At 36.6% G+C, this 23,555-nt stretch overlaps 2 protein-coding genes across 6 annotated transcripts in view; one reads left to right on the top strand and one right to left on the bottom strand.

Annotated features, from left to right (window-relative positions):
- Positions 1-655: 655 nt before the first annotated feature.
- LOC137286543 (uncharacterized) lies at positions 656-9,503 on the top strand. The gene is made up of 6 exons (XM_067818465.1): positions 656-815; positions 2,115-2,340; positions 2,608-2,746; positions 4,926-5,055; positions 5,823-5,962; positions 6,440-9,503. The coding sequence occupies exons 2-6, from the start codon at positions 2,142-2,144 to the stop codon at positions 6,573-6,575; spliced, it is 744 nt and encodes a 247-aa protein (XP_067674566.1). The 5' UTR covers positions 656-815; positions 2,115-2,141; the 3' UTR covers positions 6,576-9,503.
- An 819-nt stretch (positions 9,504-10,322) lies between these two features.
- The window catches only part of LOC137287015 (proto-oncogene tyrosine-protein kinase ROS-like), a 157,282-nt gene continuing 144,049 nt past the window's right edge, over positions 10,323-23,555 (bottom strand). For 3 of the 5 annotated variants that reach the window (XM_067819098.1, XM_067819097.1, XM_067819102.1), the window contains 3 exons: positions 20,815-20,991; positions 18,847-18,929; positions 10,323-18,381 (listed from right to left, as the gene is read on the bottom strand). In XM_067819098.1, the coding sequence (XP_067675199.1) occupies positions 17,431-18,381; positions 18,847-18,929; positions 20,815-20,991 (1,211 nt within the window). In that variant the 3' untranslated portion in view covers positions 10,323-17,430. The remainder of the gene's footprint in view (positions 18,382-18,846; positions 18,930-20,814; positions 20,992-23,555) is intronic. The other 2 variants (XM_067819100.1, XM_067819099.1) reach the window with 2 other exon arrangements.

Consider the following 23,555-nt stretch of genomic DNA (forward strand, 5'->3'; position numbering starts at 1 on the left):
TCTTACAAGGGACCATATCTGGATGGGCTTTGTTTTTCACATCTGCTGAAACTGACAGGAAAAAGATATCATCAAAAGAGAAGGCTAAAAACTTACATAAGGATATTAATTTAACATGTCAGGTAATATATTCACAGGGTTCAGGTTAAAACGTCACCACACCAAAACGGCACCTGGCGAAAACGGCACCATTTGGACATAATGGAACCTCCAATTGGCGAAAACGGCTACAAATTCTATGGCGAAAACGGCACCACATACAATTTGGAGGATGAACATTGATATGATGACAAGTGTTTTGTGAAGTAAAAATATATATATTAGGTAAGTAGACTTTAGTGTTTTGTGAAAGCTTACAGCTGTACAGCGTTTTTATTGGATATGCATTTTCCAGAACATGTACCGTAATTTCAAATGAAATTTGATTTGGAGTTTTAAATTTCTATATATTTTTTTTCCTTTTGCGTTTTCAAAGTGTATATATACACTTTCTTTAATATTGATTCTACTGGTCTAGTGAGCGACTATTAGTACTTGCACATCACTGTTAACTTATTGCATCTCGTTTTATTTCAAAGATGCTTCAAATTACAATGTGGAATTTTCAATAGATGCTTGTGAATTGAAAACACAACTAAGGCTAGTGGTGAGGAATATGCAACAGAAACTTGACCTATTTCGCTGGGTGCGGAAGATCTGCGGGAGAGGCATTGCTAAAAATGGCCTAACCTTGTATGGAATGCTACTGAACAGGAGGGCAGCAGTCGTTTCAAAAGTTGATCCGATTTATTTGTGTGTAGTCTGAATTATTCTAGGTAAGTGATATAATGATTGCTTGAAGACTCATTTGTTCGCAATCTTAGTGGACGTTCCTTTGTGGGAAATCGTATCCAAACCATGATTTCACTTATCTCCTGAATCAAGTGCCAAACTTTAGATGCAAGTCAGATTGGTTCTGTCATTTAGAAAATATTTACACCAAAGGTAGGGTACCTCAGTGCGAATAATCAAATGGCATTGTAGTTCCTTGATATGTTACTTATTTTCTTGGATTCAGCGAAAAAGAGCAACAATGTTTTTTCTGATCCAAAATTGATGTTCGGGCACCTGTTAATCAGTACCGGCATCTAAGTGGAAACATGTTCCATTGTGTATGAGTTTGGATACATTTGTATTGTAGCTGAAGTGAACGTGTTTTTATATAGTGTTTGGTGGGAGATTAAGTAAGCGATCACCAAGCGATTCAAAACGTTCTAGACGGAGAACAACACTCAGGGAGATGATATAAACATTATGATCACACATACAGTCTGAAGGAGAATTGTTGCCTTCAAGGAGCATTACTCATACACAGTCATATACAAGATGTTGCACAGGTTTTTTCACATTTGTTAAACATTACAGCAGCAGCAACATCAGTGTCTTATCAAAAATATCATGCTTATTTATGACTTTGTCAACAGCTTGTACATGATCACTACTGTTAGCAACCCATGAAGGTCCAGGGAAGAATTGATCTTCTGCATGTTCAGCAACCTATACTTGTCATAGGAGTTGACTAACAAGATAGAATGGTCAGATTTGTTGACATGGTTGACACGTATCAACCATGTCAACCATGTATTGTATTATTCTGTATTGTTCACAGCTGGAGTAACATTCTGTGTTGTCCACAGGTGGGATAATATTCAGCACTGATCCAGGGTTGGGCTAACAATCTGTAGTGTCCACTGCTGTCATAACAGTTTGTATTGTCCACAGGTGGGGTAATATTCTGTACTGATCCACTACTGGGGTAACAATCTGTACTGATCAAATGGTGGGGTAACAGTCTGTGCTGATTCAATGGTGAAGGTAACGACCTGTATTGATCCAATGACTGCGGGTAACAGTCTGTACTGATCCAGTGGTGGGGTAACATTCTTTACTGATCCTATAGTGGGGTAACACTCTGTACTGATCTGATAGTGGGGTAACATGCTGTACCAATCCACTGGTGGAGATAACAGCCTGTACAGGACCACGTGCAGTATCAGATCACTTTGAGTGCAAGTGCTGTGTGCTATGTCTTTCAGTTTACCTATTCTATTAATATATCCAGTGCTTTGTTTCAGGTTGTCCTTGAGGTGGAAACTGCTACCATGTTGCGTCTATATGGATGTGTCCTGGTGCTGGTGGTGATGTGTCATACTGTGATTGGTCAGCTTGACGATGAAGAGCGGCCAGATGAGTGGAACCCAGAGGACATGCCCCACCCAGTGAGGAACCCACAGCACTGCCGGCTGGGTCAGAAGGCAGGTTTCATGTGCGACCCTGATGGCATACTGACTGAGAGGAGTGGTGAGAACATCAATACATTTCTATCAGGAATAGGGAGGTGTCCTTATCAGAATCAGATTTGTTGATTAAAGAGATTAATCATGCGTACATGTGAAAATACTGGTTTTGAAGAGTCTCTGACATTTCACACAACTCTGTTACTCTCCATAGCCCTTGAAGTACTATCTGATGATCCATAAAGAAATATGCTGGTTTGTCTTGTATGAAAACTGTGTTTTATGAATTTATTGCAAATGCTTTGTTTGAGATGTTTCCTTGTGTTGACAGTGGAGCTGTTGAACTGGCTGCTGCGAGGTGCATATGACAATGACACTGTCTGCCCCTGCAGCACATACTGGTGTGAGAGGACAAGGAAGGGAACGCACATCTCAATAGCTCTCATCAACAGGATGAAGTTAGCTGAAACGTGAGTCCAAAGTCTCAATCTGAGCCCTTGGAAAAGTGAGCTATATGCCCTCCCAACCTTCTTTGTGTATCCATTTAGTCAGTAGTTTTCTTCCTGGCTTGGATCTGTATCTAGTTACAGTCAGTTGGCATTAAGGTATGATAAATTCTACCTAGCTTGTATCCGTATCTAGTTACAGTCAGTAGGCATTAAGGTGTGATAAATTCTATCTGGCTTGTATCCGTATCTAGTTACAGTCAGTAGGCTTTAATGTGTGATAAATTCTTCCTGGCTTGTATCTGTATCTAGTTACAGTCAGTAGGCATTAAGGTGTGATAAATTCTTCCTGGCTTGTATCTGTATCGAGTTACAATCAGTAGGCTTTTATGTGTGATCAATCCTTCCTGGCTTGTATCTGTATCTTGTTACAGTCAGTAGGTTTTAAGGTGTGATAAATTCTTCCAAGCTTGTATTTGTATCTAGTTACAGTCAGTAGGTATTAAGGTAGCTTGTATCTGTATGTAGTTAAAATCAGTACGTCTTGAAAGGTGACATGCAACGTAAAACACAACTTTGCAGATTCTGATATCTTTCAGTATACACTTACCGAAACAAATCGTAAAAAAATGCCTATTCAACCTATAATGTTGGGAAAAAAATGCAGTGAAAAAAAAGCCTGCAAAATCACTGAATTTTCCCAAGCGCTGGGGGTAAAAGTGTTTTCAACAGCTGTTCTGTGCTGCGCTGCGCCTGTAACACATGCGCAGTGAATAGGTTCACAGAGCTTGAAACAATATGCATGCCCAGAGTATGAGATCGTGAGCTGTAGTCTAATCTTGGTTGTGTACACAAACAAGTAAATAATCTACTCGTTAGGTAAAACAATTTGTTGATTGTGGTAAGCAGTCTCTGTCACAGAGAAAGCTCAGTCTCTGGTTTATTCACACCTATATGTCTGTCTGCCTGTCTGCTAAAGACAACATGCAATACACAGCTTCAATCATTGACCACGTGCAATTTGAACTGAACACCTATCAGGCTATACAACATACACAAAATAAACTGATTTATGACTTGTGCACCAGAGTCCTATTTCTGCCGCATTATGTAATTAGGCAGGTGTGATACTTGTACAGATGTCATGTTTTTATGTATGTGGGTTGCAAACAAACTACATCCATTTTTCTCGGATGACTGGATCTGACGGAAACTGGTGCAAACTCTTGTCAGTTTCAAGTCCTGCTTTGTACTTGACGAATGACAGTTTTCAGCCACGCAGTATTTCACCCAACTCTTCTGAGATCAATTTTGATTTGATCGAACGCAGATTCATAGAACATATACTTACAAAACCCAGCAACTCTACATACATTCTTTGTTGATAACAACTTCTTCTAGTGTATATGATTTGTTTGACAACAGTGTATGAATCCATACTGAAACAACGACACATCAAGTACAATAAAAGAAGTTGTTATCCATGAAGAATCTTACTTTCTTGTGATTCGCCATACTTCTAAAATGCCCATCAAACAGATCATCTTTCTGTACACACAATGAGCCCTCAGCATATCAGCAAATGAACCAACCAATCGGAAGCAGTCATTACACTTGAGTGCACACCCACTCACTATGACTGGGTTCGGTCTCCCGAGGGCTTCGTTTCGGGGGAAGTAAGCCAAAGTACAAAATATTGCACTTTTGAATCATGATTGTATACTTATAATTTTGCTTCTTAGCTTTTTTACAAGCAGCAATGTATATTATATGTTATGAATAAGTGATAAATGTGCTTAATTATGTTTGATTTTTTGGTTGCATGTGACCTTTAAGTTATGATAAATTCTTCCTGGCTTGTATCTGTATCTAGTTACAGTCAGTAGGTTTTAAGGTATGATAAATTCTTAATTAAGTGACTTCTGATGAATTACATATTTGAGTTCACTGTTTCTGTGTAAGTCTTTTTGAGCATTGTTGTGGTTGTACTGTATTTTATTCTGTTAAAGTTACCCATGACGATATTTAGTGATCATTACTCCCAAAATTAATCATAGACTTGTGACAGATTTAAAAAACCTGACCATGGATGTGCTCTTTTTCCAATCTTATTTTATTCATGGTGATTAATTATCACCATATTATACTCTCATACCTAGCAATATAAAGAGTAATTTGGTTTCATATAACATGGTTGTTTCAGATTCGATGACCCTGACACTGCTGTAATGCAGGCTGCCAGCAACTTTGCGCTGAAACTTCAGAACCAGTTCTGGAATTTTGGCACCTGTAATAACGATGTTGTTATATTCTTCTCTCGGGATGATGGAGTGGTAGGTTCCAGGTTCTGGCCTGTGGCACCTCGTTTCCTCAGTACTGGTGTAGATCTAGTCAAGTCCACCCATGATATCTCCAGGATATACATGCCGATAAATCTCCACTATACCCCTCATGCCTCTATGGTACTGCCCGATAATCTTATTACCTCCCTTGGAGTCTTATTACCTCCATTCAGGTGTCTGTGCTGGGGAGTTGGGCGTATCAGTCACAACTTACTTTAAATTATTAACTGATTAAACTTGGCAACACAATTCATCCAGAGGAACTTTGAAAGAGGTAGAAGGAGTTCTACTGTGAGAATGTGGAGCCAGCAAAGGGAGGTAATAAAATTAACAGGCAGAGTCATAGATGTGTCCAGTGTATAGTGGAGTTATCGTGGAAGAGTCTAGTCCTGTCAGTCATAGAATATTTTTGATTTGCTGACAATTTTTATGTTGAATTTGTCTTGTATGCTGTGGAGAGTCATGGTCTAATACCCTTGAATTTGCTCAATGGAGGTTCCTTGCTTATCCCAGGATCCAATTGATGGTGTTTGGATTGAATCCAAGAGTTGACTTTGTTGTTTTCCTCGGTTAGTCTGAACTGAATTTGAATTTCTTGTTTGACCAAGATAACAGTAAGCTAACATTCTTGAAGAGTAGAAAGTACTGTGTCACATTTTGAAGTTAATATGGTGCTTATATTGCATATTATGTCATGCTGTGTCACACCATGACCCAGTGACCGACAAGTCTGTATTAATCTTATAACTGTGTTTCAGTTGTTCGTCTCATACGGCCAAACAGCAGCACTGAGGTTGAACAACGCAGTTGTGTCATACATACAGGGACAGTTTGGACATTACTTTAGACCAGGCGGCGACATTTTTGTTGGCTTGGCAGAAATGGTTGTGGCCATCAGGTGGGTAGTCATTGAGTAGTATAAACAAATGTGGTACGGAACCACCCAATATAACCCATGATATAAAAACCTATCCTTCCCTCACTCATCTTAATTTATAAACCCCATAGCACAACCACTTTTCATCTCCCCTGTAAAACAGTACCCAACAGTCTTCCTCTCACTCGGAAAACTCTTGGGGTAAGGGACTAGTTTATATAAGATCAATCTAAAATGTTGACTTCAGCGAAACAGTTTAACGTGTATCTTCTATTATGTCATTGGTTTTTGTAATAAAAGTTTGTTGTGTTATGGGGTTTATAAATTAAGATGAGTGGTGGAAGGTTAGGTTATTATATCATGGGTTATATGAGGTGGTCCCTCGCTGGCTCACTAGCCTGGCGCTTTAGCCAGCTCACCCACTGTGCTCCCATTTATATTATGTGATGTCATGAAGTGCCTGCTGATGTTAATTTGAATATTATTGTTTGCTTACAGGCAGGTCCTCAATGGAAACTACCATTATGACCCAAACAACCCAAATGCAGATCAACTTATTGGTGGAACTAATCATGTGGCCTCTGGTGTCTTAGCAACTGTCATTCTGGCACTGGTGTCCAGAATTCTGTCTTGAGGGGAATGTTAATTTGTATTTCAATTTGATTCCAGTTTTCTTTTTCCATCTTAATTATACATTTGCTGAAAGGAATTATAGAATGTCATTTGACATTGTCCATATTAGTTTTATTATCTGGGATTAGAAATTGATGAAGTCATCATATCTATTATTTCCTCGTATTTTGAAGCGAATAAGATACCAAGGTTGAAGTTTTGTCTTTTGAGCTAAGAGTACCACATATATGCATTTCTTTTTCTTCCTCAAAGACTTGTGTTTTGGCTCTTAAAGAATTTTTTAGTTTAAATGGCATTATTTACAGTATGATATTAACGGTGCTAGTAGTTTGAAATAGCTGTCACTTTCTGCAGGTCTGTACACAAGCAGACAACAATACAACCATAGTAACTTGCATCCTTAAACATAGTTATGATAGCCTTAGCACTAAGACTATCGTAGCTCCTTTCACACAGACTTACAACAGGCTAAGATCATATATTTTAACCTGGGCCAATAAAGGTTTTAACTCTAAGACCATCGCAGCTGCATACTTGAACATGGACTAATGATAGTCTTAGTTGTTTGAATGTTACGACCATACAAATCCATGCGTAGGACGGACTTCAAAGGTATAGCATACCTACAACAGTCTCAGTGTTTAAATCAGTTTGTGCAAAAGTGACCCCAATGTACTGAGCCTCCTTACTGCTAAGGTGATCGTAACTCCAAGGCTTATGCTGATCATAGTGCCAGGATCACGTGATGAAAGAGCTTCATCATAGTCAACTTCCCTTTTATGCAGCCACCTCCCAATTAATAAGTGAAACAAGATTTCTTTGTTATTACTCATTCATCCCTCCATGAACTGTTCCACATCAACTGTGCATGCTGAACCTGCTAAGAATGAATCAGTTCATGATCAGTTTTTGGCAGATATGATGAAGTTGACCTAATGAAATTGTTCGTCCATGTAGGTACATGGAACAAAACTGGGATCCAGTTCTTGAGACTTATGCCAAACAAGCTGTTCCTGGAATTTTTCATTAAGAGTTTATAAGTATATTAATGTGGCCATTTTGTCTTTCCACCTTAATTATTCTGCATAACATTCACAATGTGCCGATTGTTTAAGAGACAATATGCAAGCTGAGTGTTTGTTCCTACTAACTGTTAAGCTTAAACATCTCTTGTTGTTCTACAAGTGGATTCTGTGAGTGGCTGTTTTGGAAACTCTTGAAAAGTGAAAATCTGAGCTTTACATTCAGCTCTGGGATAAGATTTTGGTTTTATAGCCAAATTTCTACATGGAAAAGTCAGCAAGCCACTGTAGGGAATGGGGATGTTATCTGCTTTTGTTTATTCAGCAATAAATCTGATCTCTTGGCAGGATATTTTAGAGCTCTGCTTTTAGATGTACCAGGATCTGTTTGTTCGTAATCTGTTGATAATCTGTTTGATGATGTTGTAGCATAATATGGTATTTATTCACTGTGTAGATCAGTGTTATTCTGTTGTTTCAGCTACTCATTCATCTGTCTAGATACCATTATAGGTCAACCATTATATATGTACGTCTTTATATATATATATATATTATGTGCTTGTCAAGAGGTTCAGATAATGTTTTGTTATTCTGCAAGATGAGATTGTCCTTAATTGTGAGTTGTTGCTTGCTTTTTTACTTATAAAGGTTAAGTAACTGAAAATAATTGCTTACATTTAATGAGATGGATATCCAAAATAATGCTGTTTAACTGACTATTAAAGTGTGATAATTGTTTTGTTTTGAAGGAGTTAATCTCAAACAATATCGTTAAATATGGAGTCATGGAGCAAGGACTTTGAAACGTACTTCTGATTCAAGGGAAGTAACTCTACCTACTTCTGATTAAAGGGAATTAACTATGGTTTTGCCTAGCTATTTAACAGTCCTGGAGTAATATAATATAAAGGAGAGGATACTGATTTGAGTCATGTCTGTAGAGAATAAAAATACCAGTTATTGTTGTGTATGTATGGTATGTATTGTATAATGGGGAATGTCGTGTTTCATTGTTCTTATTATTAATCTCTAGGTTGTTTGTACACACTGTAGAATCTTGGCAATTCTGCCTCTGCTCGGTTTCATGGAGGTGTATTGAAATGTTTTTGGATTGTTTTAACACTTTATACATGATTTATTTACATCTTTTACTGTTCTTAATTTATTATTATTTTACAAGTTTGAACGTTACAAGATGCAATTAAACTGCTGCAGATTGCCAAAATGTTTGTCGTTGACCATAAGAATACACAGATGATCTCTCCCATACCAAGCAATATGAAATTCAAGACAGAATCTTGGTTAGTGATTTTCCCCAATAATGGTGTATATGATGGATCTATATTTGGAAACCTGATTCAGGATTTTCTCAGATAAGGTCAGACAAGTTGTATTTCTTGTTTTACAGATTCTTTTTACATCAGAAAACCTAAAGGCAGGAGGGAAATAAAACTGAAATGAGATCTCCAGTCAATATAATATTCCTTCAAAATTATTAAAAGTAGTTTTCATCTAGTCAAAATACGACTGGCGGATCCATAAAACAAGAGATAAAATTGTTCTGGCCTACTGGTGAAATATTTGAAATGGAAGTCCTCACACCAATCTTTAACTCTCCACCTTGTCCACTGTCTCTTAGCAATACCGTGCTGATGAAGTCTTGGAATGGAAGAGCTTGAATCAATGCTATGTGTTCATTTGCATAAACTGGTGAAACCATAGGTTTCAAGCCTTTCAGTTAGATCATATTGTGATACACTTGCCATTTATGAAAACAAAAAGGTTTTACATGTTTATGAATATTTTGTACTATGCACATCTTAAAGGAGTCTGAACCTCACATATAACTTTTATACTGCAAGGAGTGCAAAGATGTATAAAGTGATTAAATATAGTCTTTGAAATCATGTTATTTTTCTTTCAAACAAGAAACTATCCAGGTTTGTGTAACGGATCAGATTCATGTTATATAACATTTTCAGGCACCTGCTTGGCACAGGTGAACTGGGATTTAGAGACACTGTGCTAGTTGTGTTGTTTACAGCACCTTGCCCATGCTTGTTAGTTTCATGGGTAAGTATATATCTATGAGCTATGGAGCAGTGGGGTAGCCTGGTGGTTAAAACGTTTGCTCATTTTGCCTCAGACCTGGGTTCAGTTCCAATGTGTGATGCCCATTTCTGGTGTGATCAGTGATATTGCTGGAATACTGCGAAAAACTCACCCACTCACTCTATGACATTGCATCCCAGTTGTGTTGATCAATGTTCATGCTGTCGGTTACTTGACTGTCTGGTCCAGACTCGATTATTAGAGAATGCTGCCACATAGCTGAGCGAAACATTCAACGACAAAGTTAGAGAATTCCTGACTCCTATGTGACTAGATACAATATATGGATATAACCTGTGAAGGTTTGGGTGAGAATATTGGCCTTCAGTAACCCATGCTTGTTGTAAGAGGTGACTAACAGGATCGATGGTCAGGCTTGCTGGTTTGGTTGACACATGTCATCAGTTCCCATTTGTGCAGATTGATGCCCATGCTGTTGATCATTGGATTGTCTGGTCTGGTCCAGACTCGATTATTTACAGACCGCCGCCATATAGCTGGAACATTGCTGAGTGCAGCATAAGACTAAACTCACTCACTATATATGGAAAGGTTATTTCTGTATAAAGTCTACAGCTGATAAGCCAAATTAATCAAGACAGTATACAAAGTTATAACTCAAGCTTTATTCCATGGTACAATACAATGATCTTGAGGTCAAATGGATGGTTATGTACAGTGTAGCATGAGAATACTAGTTTCCATAGCAACAAGCATAACAGAAGCATTGACACATCTTCAATATGATGGCACCACAGAGATATATATACACATTGTTAGAGGAAACAAACTTCATGAAAGCAATTATTTCCACATAGTAAAACATTCTAAAAACATTATTTTATAGTGCTCTGTGTATTCTTGAATTTGTACATATGCATCAAAAATGCAAAACATTCAGCTACATGAGTTTGTCTTAAAACTTATTTTCTGATTAGAATTTCACATTCCAATTAAATTCTGTACACTACAAGGTAAAATGAAATATTCACAAAGAGTATGCTTTACATTTATACAGATAACAACATGAACAACAGGGAACGCCAAGGTTGTTAGTAACAAAAGGAATAACAACAATCTTTAACAACTTTCTGAATTCGTAATTGTCCAGGTAACAATGAACTCTGTTAAGATTTGAGAGGCAATGTGTCCAACCTTGACCACAGGAGCACAAGAAGACAGCATCTGAAGTGGTTTGGGATCACAGGTAAAATATACTTGATACAGATAGAAGAATTACATGTCCAAACTGTTGCACTAGTTACTATGGAGTCAGGTGAATAGAGCAAATAGTGTATTAATCATAATCACCAACAGGCCATTAAATATCTCATGAACAACTTCCTGACCAGTCTGTAATGCCATAAACGTAATAAGCTAAAATGTAAATGACTTCACATTTTCTTTCATATATTAGGCCAGATCAATTATATTTCCTGTTTCACATATTTTTGTCTTCAAAAAACAAAAACAACTAAAGGCAAGAGTGGGAAAAAATAAACAAAATCACCAGTAAAATAGAAATATTCCTTTTAAATACTAAGGTATTTTACTTTTTGCAATCTACAATGTGTATGGGGCAAAAACAATCTAAAGGGATTATTCATGTAAGTGTACATTTTTGGCCAATAAAACAATAGAATTTTACTTTTTAATGGTAGATCTGAAAAACAAGAAAAAAACTAGTCTGGCCTTCCCGATGATTGTAAGTGAAAGTATATATAATTCCTGTTACTGATCGTGAAAGTAATCTTTTTTTCATTGACATAAAACTAGTACTTTCAAATACATGTTTTCTTCTGTTTCAGTTATGTATGACTTTAATGAATGCCTTTCCTAGGCTGCCTATTAAGATAAATACAGCAGGCAACCACCCAACTTTAACAATGGAGATATTTTGGACATAAAACCTCCAGTGTACTCATGGAAAGAAATATGTGAACATCTACGAGAAATGTTTTCAATGAAATATTACCATTACTTGTTCAACTCCTTGGGAAGTATACATTTCAGTGACATCTGTTACAATGACTCATGACTCAAACAACAATATACTCATCAATGTAGAGAACACGAGATGAAAATAATGTCACTCCTACAACAAACACCTGCTCGATCAAGTTTTCTCACAGCTCATTCCATCAGTACTCAGGAATTACAAAAAACAATATTTTTATTCCATATTTTTCATAACATATTTAATTCGACAGCACTTCTGTACTAACATCTCTACTCTCAAAAGTCAACTTACAAACCTTTTTTCATCAACAAAAGAATGACACTTCAGGTAAATAACAGACGAGATGAAATGTCATACCCTTCTGTTGTACAACTAACCTTCCCTGTGATAACTTCGGAGGAATTAACGTGGTGCTAGACTAATTTTGTAATATCACATTGGTTTAAAAGCTAGTCTGGACACAGAAACCAACTCTAAGACTAGGTTCCTGTAGTATTTACATAGTCATCACAAAAATATCTGTGTCAGCTCAATATCTGTACATATTGCTATCACAAGAACAATAATCATCTCGTTCAGCATGAAAATGTCCAGCACAAGTGTCTTCTTTAACATCCGACATTAGCCATCTAATGGCTGAAAAGTAAAAAATATCAGTGTTTCCTTTAAACATTAAAAGAAATTTAAATGACATACATTGTTTAAAATGTATATCACAATATTAGATTATAATGAAAGTGTTTTTCGTGTTTTACAAATTGCTAACATTATGAAAATATTTCTCACTAAAAATGTCTCATTTTCATTTTCTTATTACATTTTTTGTCAAGAATTTCTCATTGAACATTTTGTTGTAGGATACCATCTTGGCAGTTTTACAATAAAACAGTATTAACAGAAAAAATATTTTCCTTGTCATTTATTTAATATTTGACAGCTAAAACTGGATGGAAATTTACAACAATATAATAGATTTTATTTTCAATATTTGCATTAATTCCTGTTATTGAAAACTGAACCAGTAAATACTGGATTATCAATGAGTAGTTATGTGGAAACACTGACCTGTCAGTAAAGCGTGAAATGTCTGTGTGTCGTCAGCCTATATGACACGGTCACCAGCACTTCACTGTTAAACTTTCACAAAACATTCACAATTATAAACACTCTACTAAGTCTAAACAGGCACGACAGACATTAAAGACGTAAGTGCAGATTTCAACTATTGGACATGGTTTGAACTCCATCAAATTTTGTACTGGTTGGAGTGAAATTTATTATATATTCTAAGAATTAAAAGATCAGCATGTTAGTAGACAGGCATTTGATCAACACTGGACTGGTGACACACAAAACAGAAATGGTTATTACTGTAATAATTTTGAAACTTCCATAAAAATTAGATGTATTTAATTTCTGTTTTGAAAACATGAAACATCAAAACAGTTCATTGCACCAATTATGCCATTAACACTGTTGAAAAATCTTCCATTACATTCTCAGATCAAGTATGCATCTGTTATTTCAGACAATAAAACTCTCAAGTGTACATACTTTTTCTCAGTACTATGTGTAAGTAGTATTATGCAATATACAACACAATGACAATCTTCAAACAATCTCATAAAGTTGAAAGCATCATGTATACAATGTACAAAAATAACAACTTGTAGCTTAATATCTATTGATTTCAGCTCGCTGAATGATGTAATTTGTCAGACTGCTCCTTACAGTGCTTGGCTATACCTCCAACTTGTGTAAAAACAAGGGAAAAACTTGAACACGAAATCATCCTAGCTATACCTCCAAATATTTGTGTAAAAACAAGGGAAAACCCTGAACATGAAATGATCCCAGATACACCTCCAACTTGTGTAAAAACATGGGGAAAACTTGAACATGAAAAGATCATGTCAAGTAGTCATGCGGATTAGTTTAAATCTCACAATGACTTGGAACAACCTTGTACTGCTTGTAACATGTAAGGAGATAAAACCAACCTTGCGAAAAATATTGTTATTGCAAACATGTGTTCCAGAGTTGTTTATGTTCAGTTATTAGAAAACATAATCGACTGCATGGTCGTTTTGTCACTGTGACCATCGATTACTTCAATTAACACGGACAACCACTAATGTCAAGCACATTTGCCTGCTGAAATATGTTAAGGCCCTTCCCATTTCTAGAGCAGCTTGTGTGAAGCCCATTTCTAGTGGTCCCCATAGTATTTCTGCTGCTGTATTGCTGAGAGCAGCATAAAACCATACTCACTTAATCTGGACCATTTTCCTACTGTTTCACAAGTACATATATTATACCAGATCGAATGAATGTATGTTTCTTTGCATCCTGTTCAGGCCTGACATTTACTTTGTGACTTTGAGGCTGTGTGAAACTTGTGAGCAATACCCAGTGCTTGAGATAATGGTATTAGTATTACGATGATAAACTAAATGAAAATGAAGATCTCTTCATAGATTTTAAACATTTATGAAGTTAATATCCAAACAATGCCCTTGTAAAAATGATGGAATTTTGTGAGCAAATCCATAGTTTTAATTGTAGAGTGATTCCTTCTTTTATATAATGGTTTTGGATCACGAATGAATAAGCACGTCTGAATGTTCACTTGCAAATAAGACAGAACATACTTTTGTGCAAAATCAACCAAGTTAATATTACAAAGGTTGATACTTTGTCCACAAACAAAACCCCTTACCATCTTTGGACATTATGCTATCACCAGTCATTCTTTTTCAAATATGCAATCTTGTTCACATCTTGTAAGAAAATTAATCTATCATACGAAAACACAATTAGACATATTTTCCCAAAAATAATAGATGTAAAATATTAAGAGTACTCTTTCCGTTTGTTTGTAACAAAAAAGACATAAACATTCTGCAAAGCAGTTCCTTAAAAATTTAGTTCCAACTTTATCAATGTTTATATGTAATGGTCCTTAATTCTTTAAAATATTACCAACTTTTATTTATTTTCTGTAATAGTATTATCAGTCTATCTTACTACCATTCTTTAAAGATTCAGCTGTCATACAGTTTCAGTTCATTTTACTACCCGTAAATGCCTTTCTGAGCAGATGATGAAACCCAAAGATGGCCACCTGGAAGCCATATTGAACCTTTCACTCTAATGACCAACTCTATATCCTGGACCAGTATGGTGAGGAATAGGTTAAGGAACTCACCGATGAAATCACTGGGCACATTTGATTGAAACAGAGACCAAAATACATCCTGAATACCTTCCCATCCATTGATGAAAAGGGTTGGTCCCTTTTATGTTTGTGGCAAAACCATGTAATTATAGGCAATGTCTGTAAAGGGTGAGGCCCTACATATATTGTATGATAAATATTTTATCATAAACATGATTTTTATGGATCAATGTGGTGATGGTGCAGGGTGTTCACGACAAATGTTATCTCACCCCCTTCAACCCTGGTGGCCCCATCATAAACACATGCAAAGGCAAGGAAATGCTTCTAATGAAACACAGCAAAGCTGGGAAATAAGTCACAGCAGGACACCAATTTGGTAACTGATGCATCAAATATGGAGATCTGGGCAGGTGACTTTTCTAGTCATTACTTAAAGTACTTAGGCATTGAGGTGCACATTTGAGTTTAATAAGTACAGATAGGCCAGTAACTTGCTGTATGTCAGCCATCATATTCTCTGACTGAGTAAGTCATCAGAACAGTAATTTCAACAATGGTTCCCACACAGATGGCTAAATGAGATGAATGTGACTGAACCAAGGGCATAAAAGGTCTCAAAAATTTTTGTATAAAGAAAACATATTAAAACGATATATTTTGTAAGATCAAAATTTGATCATTTCCTGGATGAAGAACCAGAAGACTCTACCATACCTAAAATATGGTCCCTGATAGTGTAAACTGTTGCCATGCTACAACTTGAAGGCTTGTAACTGTCATTCCAAAACATGGCCTACGAGTAGGTAAATATACATTCAATGTTTCGATTGGTCAGTTAGAGACTTCAAATCACAATCACCCCCCCAAAAATATGTTCTCCTCTTGTCAGCGCTACTGAGTATCTCTACCCTGAGCTTAGTCACATGCAAAGAAAGTCGCATCATTTTGAATACCATTCTCATACATGCTCTATATCCTCAAACCTAGAAATCTGTACACAGGACTCTGTTGGAGTAGGTTTACCACAAGTCAGCTGGAATTTGTTCCGACAATTCTTCAAGTTTATATACTTGACATGTTGTACTCATTTCACACGAAAGTGATACACATACTATGGTGACAGAGACAGTCAATCAATAATGCTGAAAAAGCTTCTAGCAAGTTCAACATGAATTATAGGCATAATCTTCACAAAATGCTCCCACTTGTAATTGAATTATCATTTCATCTGAGCAGTACTTGTATGCTTAAAATGCAAATCTTACATTGAATATCCTAGGTAAAATCTCTGTGATGGTGGCAATAGTTTAAAGATCTGTTCCATTTGAAATGTAAAATTTCAACGTCTGCTGCATTATCAGTGTGAACCACGTAGGTCATGAAAATTTCCAGATCTTCAGGTTTGAGCTGAATGTTCAAGAACTTGTCTCACAGAAACCAACATCCAGTTATCTTCAGTAAGCCATATGCATAAGCTACATACAAACTTGGAACATGCAGAGCCTCTGCTTAAATACAAGTGTTTAGATACACAGAGCAACATTCCTCCAATCTAACAAGACAAATAATTCAATCATTATAGCCTTTTTATATTCACTGCAAAACCTTGTAAGTTTGTATTTTGCATATTGTAACATACCATCAAAATACAGTGATGGTATCATTACCTCCACAGGCACACACATTTCAAGCACGGAAATAGTTGTCCTGACAACTTATTTTTGTTAGCATGAATAAATGTGCTGCAGGTGTACAGATCTTAATTTTAAGAAACATGCTTCAACTTTTTCCTGATGGTTTGAGAATAACAACAGAATTATAATATTCTCACTACTAGATACTGTTGGCTATTTATAATAAGCTTAAGATTAACTGACAGGAAGGTTTTGAGTTTTAGGTGATATCTGGCGGTACATGGAGCACTGCAAGAACCCTCAGCCAGAAACACAGAGCTACTTTACAGCTGCCTTCTTCAGGGCTGGGAGCAACGACATCAACAAGCACAGCATCATCGTTGTCACTCACTCCACTAAACTAGCAACACACATGGAAATAAGTCAACAAGCAACAGTGGTATTAGCTCGTAGGATGTGTTGACCAGGCACAACAAACAACATAACATGGCAGCCATCATCAGTGTCAGGTTCCACTTCTAGTTCAAAAACACAAACAGGAACAGACTTCACACTTGGTTAGTATTTGCCGTCTTGTATACTATATTCACAACAAAGTCAGTCTACTATTTCATAGTTAAAAACTGAATTTCTTACAAATAACAACCAAGCCACAATATGGCACTGTCGTATCTTGTAGTCCGTAACTGCCTGGCAGTTTAGAAGATACGTTTGACATCTATCATGAATATCATCCTGTGAATATTCAACTGGTGGAGAGTATGAACCTGTTATTGCACACTTGCATTATGGTTGTTATTCACTGGCATGTTAATGTGCCATACAGTTACCTCATAATCCAGCTGCAGAAATACTTATATAACCATTGCACGATACTATTATTTCACCACAACTTGATCCATTAAAGCCAATACTGTCTGCAATCAGCTCATCACAACACACAGCTAGACAAGACTTGCTTGAGCAATGTCAAATCCAGCTAACACAGCCCCGTGTTCTGGGAAAACCTGATTTCGAGAGGTCCTCCCTTGCCCGTGGACATTAATGTATTCTGGTGGACAACCATAGATGTCCTTGTGAGCAGGAATGTTCCCCGAATAGGTCCTCTCTGTGTTGTTGTTTGCCCAGAATGTGTAGTTGGGTGGGGGACTGTTGAAACCGGATTCATTGACACGGGAGTATGTTGGCACTGACTTCTCGTTTCGGAATGCTGAGGAGCGGCTATTGTTCAAACACTCTACACAGTAATACCCTGACTCAGAGTTGGAAGAAGAGTCTGATAAGTGCCTCTCATACGCGGGGCTGGAGTACAGATCTTTGTCTGAATGGCTGGGATCCACCTTACACTTTCGTCCATTCTGAGATGCTGTTTCTAGCAGTCTGAGTGAGACTTCTCTTGTGGACTGATATGGAGGGGGCTTGTCTGTGTTCCTTAAAACTGACACAACCCCATAATTTGGAAGAGGGTTGCCATACATCGGAGGTGGTGTTCGATTGGGTGGTATGTTCATGTTGTTATCTTTTGTGAAGGGAGGAGGAGGGGAATCTCCATATGGTGGTGAGGGAATAAGGTAATTGCCATTCATCATTGTGTAATTAACTGTAGGAGTTGTGGGGCTGGAAGAGCTGCTAGGAATGCTGGGAGTTTGAGACTGAGGTGAAGGTCGTATAGGAACTGGCTCAAGGATGCCAAACTCTGGTGCACAGTTAATGAGTTCCAAGTACTTTGGCATGTCTTTGGAACGGGGTTGGAGGTAGCCCAAAGCATCGATCTCGGAAGCTCGTTGCCGCTGGATCTGAGAGTAAGACACACGTGGGTCATCGACAGAGGAACACTTGGAATCAAGGGATGATGTGCGCTTCATAGGGTTGGCTGTCGACAGGTCTACAGTCAACTGAAACATTAAGACAAACAGCTACAGAAACCATTAAATGAAAGCAACATTATTCATCGAATGAAAAAGAACAAATACAGTGTCCTTGTACAATCATGGCTCCCAACCCTCAAAGAGATTGTAGAGCTATGACTGTCATAATTCCTACACTTTAACACAGACTTACAACTGTCATTGCACTACAACTAATTTGTGGAATGGGGCCCTAGACAGACAGATGAGTGGTCAACATAATCAGCACATTCCATGTGGTTAGGGCAGAATGACAATAATAACACAGGCCAAACACCCACAGATCATCATTACTCATCTCCAAACTCGGAAAAGTTCCATCCCAGAAATGCAACTGTGCATGGAATGAGTTGAACATCTTTTACTGGCTGTCACACCGATGTTGAAGACGACAGAGATTAGTTCTGAATCCTTTGAGTACATCTTCTTCCAGAACACTCAAAGTGCTGTTACCTTGTCTGTGGCCTCAGCTCCACCTAATAAGGTCATGCGCTTGTTTCTCCTGCTTGTTGGACTCAGAGGCAGGGACCCACCCCCTGGAACAAACAAACCAATCACACATCACAATCATGCCGTAGGCAAACTCACACTTCAGTTACTGTAGTCAGCTTAACCAGGTTTTGGTCTCAACTGCCAAGGATTCCTGAGATCTGGTTGTGCATTGGAGGAACATAGACTTTCATAACTGCATGTTTGATAGGAACTATACAGTGAAACCTTACTACTCTGGATCCTGTCATTTTGGAAACCATGGGCTTCATGTGAATACTGTTGGGCATGTCAACACATACAAAGGGACATGACTTCATATGATGGATACAATAAACCAGACACAGGTGGCTTCAAGTCTTTTCTTTGGCAGTAAGAGGCAAAGAGGACTTGGAGGCATGGATTTACGGATAACCACTTCTCTATATTTTCAGTGCATACTCTTCTTTTCTTTGGTAGTTAGGCCAGACCAATTTTATTTCTTGTTTTATGGATCCTCCCCCCTGTACTTTTTCAAGAAAAATAAAAAAAAAATAAAAATGAATTTCCCCTGCCCAAAAAAATAAAATCCTAATGATTTTATTGGCTAAAAATTTAAACTCACAAGAAAATATATTTTAGGTTGTTTTTTTTCACCCATATTCACTTCATAAATTGCGAAAATTAAAATATTTGAGTATTTAGATAAAAAAAAAGGGAATATTATTTTGATTAGAAATTCAATTTTCATTTTTTTTCCCCCCTGTCTGCCTTTAGGCTTTCAGAGGTCAAAAATCTGTAAAACAGGAAATAGAATTAGAATTAGCCTGGCCTTATGGATGAAAGAAATGGAGGCATGGGCCTTTTTATGGGTAACCACTTCTACATAGTTCAGTCCAAGACGTAGCCGTGAAATAAAGTAGCCGAAAGTATCAGTGTATAAAAACTAAGTTAAAAAACAGAAGTTCCTTGTGTACAAGTGCCTTAACTATGATAGGCATCTCTAGAAGAGGTTTCACAACAATAGTTTCACTGGTTGGTGTAAATGCCAAACATGGCAACCATACTGTATTGCACATCTGAATCTGTAAAGCAAGAACTGTGAGGACTGAGAAATTCACTAAGAGATAACCACATACCGTACTTGTGTAAAGAGTAAAGGGTATGTAGTGAAAGAAATAATACAAAGTCCTTACAAGGCATAGTGTACAATAAATACTATATGGGATGCAGTCTGGAATGGTTTAACCTTCATTTACATGCAGCATGCTGATTGGCTGAGCAGGACTGCTATTATACTATTATACTATATACATAGCTATTCCAATGTAGAGGTTCTTGCCCCAGATATATTTTAATCAATATTCTTGGTTATAGAATAAACATTACTTCAAGAACATATGTTTTCATCACATAACTGCACGTCCATTAGAACTGACATTCAACATTGGCAAGTTAGTGTCTAGGACTACACAATCATTCATGCCATATATTCTAGAAATGAATATACTATCAGTAGTTTAGTGCAGAATTATATATACACATCTATATGGTATCTGCTTAAAGAAAATAATTGGTTGTTATGTATGTGAATACACGGAAATTATGCATCACTTTGAAGGAAAATGTTAGTATGTGTTAGGATAAGCAATTCATTGTTCAATAGAAGTACAGCATGAGACAAGATTCCTGAATGAATAGAGACATCATATTTATCTTGTGACATCTTTATGAAGGTGGGATAACCAAATATAATAGGACAAGGGACTAGTGACATTCGCAAAATAAATGATTTCCCATCTGAATTAACATCGGGATGGTTCAAAAACATGTGCTAGCAAGCCCTTCACAACATGACCAAGAAAACACAAACTACACAACACCAGCATGTCACATGACATCAACTCAAGTCACATGACAACAACTGAATGACCACATGGCACACCAATGTACCTCTCCTCTTGATTTGTGATCTTTGATGGATGCACGTTGTGTCGTGATCCTCGACCTCTTCGGATTCCGTCGACGAGCAACTGGCCATTACCTCATCATCGAAGGCAAGATTAGCAAGTCCGTAATAAGAGATAGTTTGTGAGGGGGTAGGGGGCCGTGCACTTCGGGGAAGAAGGACTGCAAACAACATGCAGGAGTGGTAAGAACTAGGGCCACTGGCCACACACGCAAATACAACATGCACTAGAAAGGTTTCCATATTAGCACGGACAACATCGTGATCAGTTTCTCAAAGAATGTCATTTTCAAAGAAACATTAACACCAGATATGTGAATACTGATAATAGCACTCGCATATATCTTTTTGACAAAATATATAAAAATCAGATCATATGCCATATAATCTGAAAAACAATTTAACTACCTCAGGAAGTTTGTGATTTTTTTGTCTTAAAGCATCTGTCCATATTCTCCTCTTGGTTGCATTTACTGGATAGCTAATGAGATAAACACTACCCTGATAATCAAACAGTATAGACATGGGCATTTGTTAGGTGAATATAGGCAAAATACCAATGGAAAGACGGAAAATTTTAACACCAGGTGGGACTTCTATTAACAATGTATTGACATTCGATTCAGGACTTGAAATACAGGAAAATCAAGCCACTAACTAGCAGTCTTTGCTCCTATAGAATAGCAAGCATATCTTACTGGATTGAATTTTGTGAAGGGTCTAAATGATTTCAGAAAACTGTTTTCATAACCTATTGATATAATAGACAGCAAGAGGTGTAACAAGCACATTATTCAGAGAAAACATGCACAAAGCAGCAGGTCCCTCATTTTAACATTCTGCAGTATCGTTGTGAATGATACAAAACGTAATGAAGTTAAAACTCATCCAAAAGTAAGTGTAGCAAATTAAAATGAGGGATATGTGCAAGCAAGCAAAATATCACAAGCATAAGAAAGAGAATATATAAAGTTCTACACAAGAAAATTAGATCATGCTTAAATACCAATAGAAACTTGGTGTTAAGAAAATAAAATAAATTGTGAGACAATCATATTATTGCTGTGTATTATGTGGATTTATTGAGATTCTCTTAAAACACATGCACAATTTGACATGTATATTTAAAAAGACAACTTAATTCATGATATCAATTCAGTCGTTATATACTGGTTCATTGTACTTTCTATTGTTTGGGCGACAAAAGGCATTATTTCCTTAACTGAAGGACAGTGACAGTAAGTCTTTGTTTGGTAGACTTCAAAAGGGGCACTATCTCCTGAAACTGTACCAATAACGATGCAAGTTAAAGCTTTTCTAAATTATAAGGAAAGAAAAATATTGGAAGGTTTCTAATGCCAGGCCAGTTTTATTTCTTGATTTTTGTTGTCAGAAAACTTAAAGGCAGGAGGGGAAAAAATAAATAAACTTACTCACAGAGTAGATGTATTACTGTTGGTAATTTAAGAAATGTACATGGGGCAAAAACAGTTTTAACCAATTCTTGTGTAAGTTTACAATAAAAACAATAGAATTTTATTTCTTTGAGCAGGGAAAATCATTTCTTTCTATTTTTTATCCTTGAAAAAATATGACTGGCCGATCTGTAAAGACGAGACATCAAATTAGCCTGGCTTAATCAAAATATTTCTTTTATGCTTCAGGTTTATTATGATGAAAAAAATGTCAAAATAAAAGGACATTATTTAATGCTGATATTATGGTGAAATATAAAGATATTCTGGCATTTAGCATCACGATTTTCCCCACTACAGTAAGCATCCTCTAAACTAAAATTAACTCAGATTGGAAGGCCCCTTTTATTAGATTAGAACATACTTATTTTTTTTATCATTTACTATATTGTAAACATATGGTCATATAGTCAAAGTTAAACCTAGTTAAAATGAAGTGGAATTGTTGAAATTACATGTGTCTGTTTAAAAACTGCACTATCTAGGCTTACTGTGTCAAAAATGATATATGCAACTCAAATGAAGTTAAGGATTACTAAGATCTTTCATACTGTTATGGTCAATCAGTGACAGCATGTGAGATTCACTATTGTAGTATGGCATGGTAGATTAGCTGGTTCTTTTGAGTAGCATATATGCTGTCCACTGAAAGATTTCCATTCGAAATGTAATTCCACTTATGACTACTATTCTGATAATGTTAGACATGATGCTTGTAGATTCGAAAATTAAGGAATTATTTCCAAAAATTACTGCATTATAAATCTTGTACTCCTGTTTGATTCAAGTCAAAGATATGACAACATTATCAAAATGAAAGTCTGCTGTTTGTGATGCGCTTACTGATACATGTAAGTGACAAGGCAAAAATAACATATTAATAGCAATAATCACAAACTGGGTTTAAATAAAAGTGTGAATATTTAAATAAAAACAGAAAACATTCAACAGCTGATGGGTCGGATGGGGTGAACTTAAGCCAGGGGGTGTAAATATATGTCATCAATATATAGGTATGTATCAAGGTTTATTGCTTAGTATATCATTTCTGATCAGATACATAAAGTTTGGATATAATTACTTATTCATCTCATATATCATGGAAAGAATGTATTGCAAAATGTGCTAGAAACTAGTATTTATGACCCAAGACATTTTACTAGACAAAATATACACTTGAAATTCAGTCAATACATAACTTTGCCCTTTAATCTTCCTTTAGCCAGACCAATTGCATTTTTGGTTTATCA

The sequence above is a fragment of the Haliotis asinina genome, chromosome 6 (genome assembly GCF_037392515.1).
Source record: "Haliotis asinina isolate JCU_RB_2024 chromosome 6, JCU_Hal_asi_v2, whole genome shotgun sequence".
Taxonomy (NCBI): Eukaryota; Metazoa; Mollusca; class Gastropoda; order Lepetellida; family Haliotidae; genus Haliotis; species Haliotis asinina.

Bases quoted from the DNA above. Each gene is read 5' to 3' on its own strand.
- LOC137286543 (XM_067818465.1), top strand. From the start codon at position 2,142: ATGTTGCGTCTATATGGATGTGTCCTGGTGCTGGTGGTGATGTGTCAT. The intron at 2,341-2,607 runs GTGAGAACATCA...TTGTGTTGACAG, and splicing joins CATACTGACTGAGAGGAGTG to TGGAGCTGTTGAACTGGCTG. The intron at 5,056-5,822 runs GTAGGTTCCAGG...ACTGTGTTTCAG, and splicing joins TCTCTCGGGATGATGGAGTG to TTGTTCGTCTCATACGGCCA.